This window comes from Pyrus communis, chromosome 10 (assembly GCF_041283825.1).
Source record: "Pyrus communis isolate YQ-2024b chromosome 10, ASM4128382v1, whole genome shotgun sequence".
Lineage (NCBI taxonomy): Eukaryota > Viridiplantae > Streptophyta > Magnoliopsida > Rosales > Rosaceae > Pyrus > Pyrus communis.
In genome coordinates, this window is record NC_142574.1 from 19,094,815 (window position 1) to 19,101,924 (window position 7,110).

General features: G+C 38.7%; 1 protein-coding gene across 1 annotated transcript; it reads right to left on the reverse strand.

Moving 5' to 3' along the window:
- Positions 1-5,034: 5,034 nt before the first annotated feature.
- LOC137727969 (protein EXORDIUM-like 5) lies at positions 5,035-6,652 on the reverse strand. The gene has a single exon (XM_068466831.2). It carries the CDS (start codon positions 6,414-6,416, stop codon positions 5,361-5,363), a length of 1,056 nt encoding a protein of 351 aa, XP_068322932.2. The 5' UTR covers positions 6,417-6,652; the 3' UTR covers positions 5,035-5,360.
- Between the last annotated feature and the right edge of the window lie 458 nt (positions 6,653-7,110).

Sequence of the window (7,110 nt, forward strand, 5' to 3'; positions counted from 1 at the left end):
GAAAGAGGGAAAAAATAAAGGAAAACTAATAAAAATGATTTGAAAAATTTAAGTTTTAACGATAAAGACAAAATAAAAGGTAAAATAAATAGTACTATAATTGATTTTTAGTGTAAAAATGCAGTTTTTTATTAAAGTGAACGGTACCAAAAAATTTCATTAAAGTTGAAAAAAAAAAAACATTAAACATACTTTATTGACTTAGAATTTGATAACATAACCAAATATAATATTCGAAAAAAAATGAAATTATATGATCTCTTACATATATTTTGTAATCTCGTTAGAAAACATATCCAAATATGATATTTGAAAGTCTGACAACATATGCGATTTCTTAAGCTGGTACTTGCTTGCAAGAGACGCCACCAGGGCACGGATTCGGGCAGCCGCACCAGTCGTAGGAGCTGGACGCTATAACTAGCTAACTGCTTTGGAATAGAATTATCTCTCCTTTTAGTCTTTTTCTCTTTTCTTATTTGAATGATGTGTAGTTAAATCATGTTAATGTTTTATGTTAATTTTTTAATAATCAGAAAAAGACAAAAAATAATTTGTGAAAAGATGAAAGGAGTACATGTGTGATGCATTGCTAGACACCGTGGTGATTCGAGATTTTAGGGCAGTAATAATAGTGGAGGTGGCAATAATTTTTCATGCATTTCTTATAGTATTGCACCACGTAAACAAAACATTCAACATCTTTCTAAATTGGTTAAGTTGAGTACAATATCGCTGATGTTGGTAGGAAACCATATTAAATTTGAAAAAGTTTATCAAACTTAAGTATACTTTCTTTGAAAAATAACTTGCATGCAACGCTCATAAAATAACGTCTATTTTTTTATTTATTTATCATGTGATCATTTAACAGTTTAGCGTTTTAAAGATCATCTAAAATTGAGCAAAGTAAAGATAGGATACCATGGAGAAGCTGTGTTAAGGATGTTTTAATGTGAATTTCCTTGATTATGCCAGCAGACAGCAGAAAATACGATCCACCATCTTTTGCTTTGGGGCATGGCGTGTGGATCATATAAGTGGGGTGCGAGGTTTAGATATTTCACAAATATCATCGACAAGACAGTGATATATCAAACATCATTACATAATCGATAATTGAGGTAGTTCACATGCACAACATCGAACTATTTGCTACGACAAAAATTGGAATCAAGGGATTGTAAAATATGAACAAATTTGAGTATTTTAGGAACCAAAAAAATATGATATTGTTAATCGCTCATACGTTTTTCGCAAGATCTGATCGTTGATATACTATGAGCTAATATGTATAATGAAAAGGAATTTTTCATGTATGTACGTGCAACGAGAAGACGAAAACACCTAGGGTGCGTTTGTCTGCACTCGCTAGCATTCATTAGACTGGATTAGATTAAGTGGGAATGCAGTGTCGTGTTTGTTCCACTCCGGGACAAGCTTTAATGAGACTCGTCCCGACTAACCAAGACTAACGGCTTCGCTAGAGGGTCTTAGTGAGATCCCTCGAAATTGGCCGGATTGCTAAGACCAACTCCTTGCTTCGCCACTGCCGCCACCCCACCCCCCCCCCCCCGGCCGGTGTCCTCTTCCTACTTGTTCCTCGCAAAATTCGAAACCCATATCCCATTTACCAACTTTGCTCTGCTTCGCCCCTCTCATATACCATTTTCAAACCTAAATCCCTCAAAATTCGAAAACAAAAAAGGAGAAAAATTATGCACTCTTTCCATTCTAAAAACCAAATCCAAATCCAAAATTCGATACCAAATAAAAACAAAAAAACAAAAAAAAAACAAAAACAAAATCGTTGTGCGTATGAAACACACAGCAGTCGTCCATTCACACATGCACAAGAGCCGTTCTAATTACACATGCACTCCAGACTCCCTAATCGCAGAACTTCATCATTGACGCCGGAGAAGCAGAACGATGAGTACCCATATGACTCAAACTCTGATATGGGTTCTAATTTGCCAATTGCGTGTTAGAAAAATTAGAAAAAGAAACAAGAGAGATGCACCGAGAAAAATGGGAAGAAAAACGTGGAGATGAAAAGGGGGATGGACAAAGAAAAAGAGAGACTAGGACAGAGAAACTTATGAAGGGTGAGGGAAATGAACAGAAAAGAAAAAGGAAAGCACTACTGAGGTTTCTAGAGAGGAAAAATATAGACAAAAGTAAGAATAACATAATAATAAACCTGAATTAATAATATAAAATAATAATTATAGTTAATTACATAATATAATATTAGAATTTGTTATTATTTTTAGTTCTTAGTCCGACACTACACCAAACGCTTCAATAAGTTAGTCTAACTTAGTCTAGTCTAAGCCAATCCAGCTTAATTCTCAAAGTTAATTCAGTCTGAAATAGTCTAATGCAACAAACACATTCCTAGTTGCTAATTTAAAAAACGTGAGACATTATTTGATTTGATAGATGAGCCAAAAAAAGGAATAAAACTGTAGTATGTTTATATTGTACAATTTCTTCTGTGTAGTTGAAAGCTTTCAAACTAGCTCTCTCTCTCTCTCTCTCTCTCTCTCTCTCTCTCTCTCTCTCTCTCTCTCTCTCTCTCTCTCTCTCTCTCTCTCTCTCACTCATATTATAATCTTAGCACGTTAGCTCATTTAAATTACCAAAGTCCATAAATGGAGCACCATCTATGATTCTATATGTCTTTTAATTAAAATGCACCTTAATATATGTGGTGGTAAAAGAAATTAACTTGTTACCTGTAACAATGACCAAGGTTCTAAAATGTATTAGACGTTAATTGGGTGGCGAACATGAGTTTAGCGTTTATGCATTTAGGCGTCTAGATGGGACTTAGGCAAGAATTTTTAGACCAGTGGCAATAACTTCCTTTCAAGAAAAACAAACAAAATCTATGAATGATAGTGTCACAACCTCATCGTATAAGAAGTTTTCGCAAATCAAGATATATAGCAGTGATTAGAAGAAAAAAAAATATGTTAGAATATTCAATCTTGCATACATTCATTGACAAACCCAAAACTATTCGTATTTAATATTTATTCATACACAAACGACTGATTCTACCACTCCTCTTACACGGAATACAATCATTATGCTGAGAGATTTCAAACTTCTACTCTTTGAGAATCATGTCCCAAGTATATTTGGTTCATGATCTATGTGACTATATTTCAACTTGCATTGCGTGTCTAGGAAAGAAAAGTTATTGTCAATGGAAAAAAAAAAAAAAAGGAAAAGAAATGTTGTTTATCACCGGCATCTGCAGTAGAGTTTGGCATTTGGACCTTTTGGACCGACCCTTGTCATATTTTTGTAACTAAATCCTTCTTTATTTTCTTTTGCAAGCAGCCACTCCAAAGACTTTGCAAAATTGCAAGCCCCAAGGCCCTCTTTCGCAAATAACAATATTAATGTCCACTTTTGTGGTCCCCAATATTAGCTGTAGATCATAAACGCGCCATTAAAGTTGGGACTTTGGGTCATGAATAGATCTGAATTTTTTTTTGCACCATCCATTAACAACAGGATGCGAAAAATAACAAATTTTACTGTTTTAATTTAATTTGTTAATGAATTGGATTGTTATTAGATCACTTGTAAATGAATCGTATTGTTATTAGGTTACCTGATACGATAACGGATATAATACGTAAACAACAAGGACAAGACATGATACATCACAAAAATAATAAATTTCGGGGCAATTTGTTAACAAGTTCGGTCGTTATCAGGTTACCTGTTGAGAATATATTAAAATAACAAATTTCACATGACAAAATCTATTATAATAGATATAATACAAAAACAACAAACACGACTTGTTTGCTAAATCTAGTCATGAGTGTGGCCTATTGTCCAAGTTTCTACCAAGTATTACACAATTTGAATAGAAATAAATTTGCCAACCCCATCATAAAATGACTCATAATAAGATCCATGGCTTCCTCCTTCCGAATTCAAAATATTTAAATTAAAATGAAGTTTTGGCAATGTCGGGTTTATAGAATCAACATTCCTTGGCTCTTACCCTACTTACTTCTCTTAACCTACAAATTATGGTTAGTTATGCGTACATATAAAAATAAAGTTTCAAAAGACGTAGTTAAAAATAACCCAATTTAAGTTTAATAGGGATATATTTTCAATACGAGTCCAGATACAGTTAACATGAATGACTGTTTTCATATATGCATGCGGCCATGCATTTTCTTGTTGCAAAAGGAGGATCAAATCACATGGTCAAAGTGCTTGTAAGGTAGGTGGCGACGGTGATTAATATTGAAAGAGAGCTTTTTGCATTGTTTGACTTGCATAATCTTGTAGGGACTTAGCATAATCCAAAGATTACGTCCACCAAATTAATCACACTTTTGGACTTATGTTCAACAAATACTTTATAAATTAAATTATTTCATCACAATTTTATTTTATATTTTTCTTAACTTGTGTATTGAAATATAGACGTGAGAAACCCATTTGAAATGATGACAGTAGTAGTGCCTTTGACAGCACGATGACGACGACGACCGTGAAATATGACATTTTGGACTCTCCTGCTTTGTCTCTCTGTGCACCTCTGTGTATCAAAATCTAAGTAAAATGCTTAATTAAATGCTACATTTCATTCACTTTGACAAGCTTTAAAAAATCTACTACTAACCTCTACATTTTAAAAGACCTAATTCTTTGTCCAAGTTGTTAGTGTTGATAATGACATCGTCATTCATTTTTACCCATTTTTTAAAAACCTAATTTTCCAACATGTATCAACGTTTTTATAATACGTAAATTGATATCAACACACATTACATGCATGTTTGCATCATATCACTTACTCTCCGCTGTCTCGTTTCTTTATGCCATAAATTAAGAGTGCGTGCACGAATTTATTGTTAAATTGGTAATAATAGTGAATTTCACTTTTACATTCAAGTTTGCATCTCTCATTCGTATTTCGAATCGGTTTAAATATATGTTTAATTAAATAAAAATAAAATTAGTGACATGAACCCTCACAAAAATTAAGAGTGAACAAAATTGCCAATGCAAATTTCATTCAAATGGGAGAAAAATAGATATAAACATATATGAACATATGGTATAAAAATTCGAAATAACCTAACTAACCCACCACAATACAAAACAAAAAATTCAAGAAAATTACTATAAGCTCAAGCGGAGCTTACTTTATCCTCCAGCACGCCCACCACTGCCACCAGCACCACCACCACCAACCACCAGCAGCGCCACCGCCAACCACCAGCAGCACCACCGCCACCCAGATTCTCTCAACCTCCAACTATCTATAACAAAATAATACAAATTTCTATCTTTTTTTTTCTTTCAAATTTAATCTAGTCCAAGGCATTAGGCCCAGCACAGGCCTTCAAAACAGGGCTCCAAATCCACTGCAACAAAAACTTCCTCCCTTTGCTTCCATTCACATTGAACGTCTTCCCTTCCCGATCCCTCATCACCTGCCCAATGTAACCGCCGCCGCCACCGGTCCCGTACAACCCTTCGCACAAGTCCCCAATCTCCGTTGGCGCCGTTGGGTCCTCCCCTGCGTACCACGCATTCACCAGCGGGTTGGACGAGAGCTCAGCGAGCTCGTGCCCAATCACGCTGATCATCCCGTCCACGCCAACGTCCCTGTTGGGCGGGGACAGCGCCCCGGGCCCGCCACCGCCCATGTACCCCGGGACTGCGAACGGGTAGGCGCAGACCTCCGGGCACTGCTTGCCGGAGTTTCCGATCCAGGCGTATGGCAGAGTGTAGCCCACCATGGAGGGGAAGGTGAAGTAATGGAAACCACAAACGGCGCGACAAAAGTCCTGAACGGTGACGTCCTCGGAAGTGAGGATTAGGTAGACGCCGTGCTTGTGATCGACGGGGAAGGGGGCGGATCGGACGGCGGAGGCGATGACCTGCTGGACTGAGAGGCGGGTGAGGTGATTCCCCTGGGAGTACTTCATGTCGGAGTACTGGCCGGCGACGACGACGGCGCGTGAGACGTTGGCGCCGGTCTGGTCGGTGTACAGGGAGACAGTTTGCCACCACTCGGCGACGGAGGGGGAGGGGGAGGCGGAGGGAGCGGCGGAAATGGAGTGGATGAAGTCGGTGATGAGGAGCTTCTGGGGCGCGGCCCACTTGCCGTACCAGATGAGGTAGATGTTGATGGGGGAGGAGGAGAGGACGGGGCCCATGTGGTAGCGGAGGTCGACGAGGTTGGAGGAGCCTTCGAATTTCTTATTGGAGGAGAGGGTGCGGGGAGGGAGCTTGGGGTTGAAGAGCTCGTGAGTGTTCAGGGTTTGGACGGAGGGAGTGGCGGCGGCATTGGCGAAGACGGTGGTGGTGGTGAGGAGGAGGAGGCGGAGGAGGAGGAGGAAGGTGAAATTGGTGAGCGGCATTGTTGGGGTGAGGGGGATGGAGAATTGGAGAGGGGAAGGGAGGAGAGGGGGTATATAAAGTTGAGAGTGAGAAATGGAGTGGGGATTGGGCTGGAGACAGCTGCAACCTCTGTGGGCACAGAAGACAGAGAGAGAGAGAGAGCGCGCGATATTTACTGTCAGTGAGTGAGAGTGGGTGTGTCACCGTCTATCTCTCTCTCTCTCCTGTCTGTACTGGAAAACCGGAAATCGGCATTTTGAGCGGTCAGTTTTTGTTTTCCTTCTGTTTTTAAATTTTTCAACACGAAGAGAATATGTGAGACAAAAATAATGTGTAATTTGCTGCAAATTTTTGTTCCTAAAGAAATATATTGTCTCTAATGAGAGTCTTTACACAATAAATCCGAAATTTAAGGTTTATATAATTGAAACCGTTGATCTCTAACAATTTAAAAGTAACAAAATCCATAATCAGTATGCACCGTTGATTGCAATAGTTCACAAAAAATTCAGTGAAGCAGCATGTTGCGGGGCCCACGCCTATAGCTGTGTTAGCAGTTGTCGGGCGAGTACATAGAAACTACGTCTGAGGATTTTTGTACTCACAATGGGCTCCACTCTTTGCACAACAACTCAGTCTCTAAGAGCAACTCCAGCCCAACACCAATTGACTGGCACCAAGTGAAGAAAACAGCCCGGCATGCAGGGAATGAGC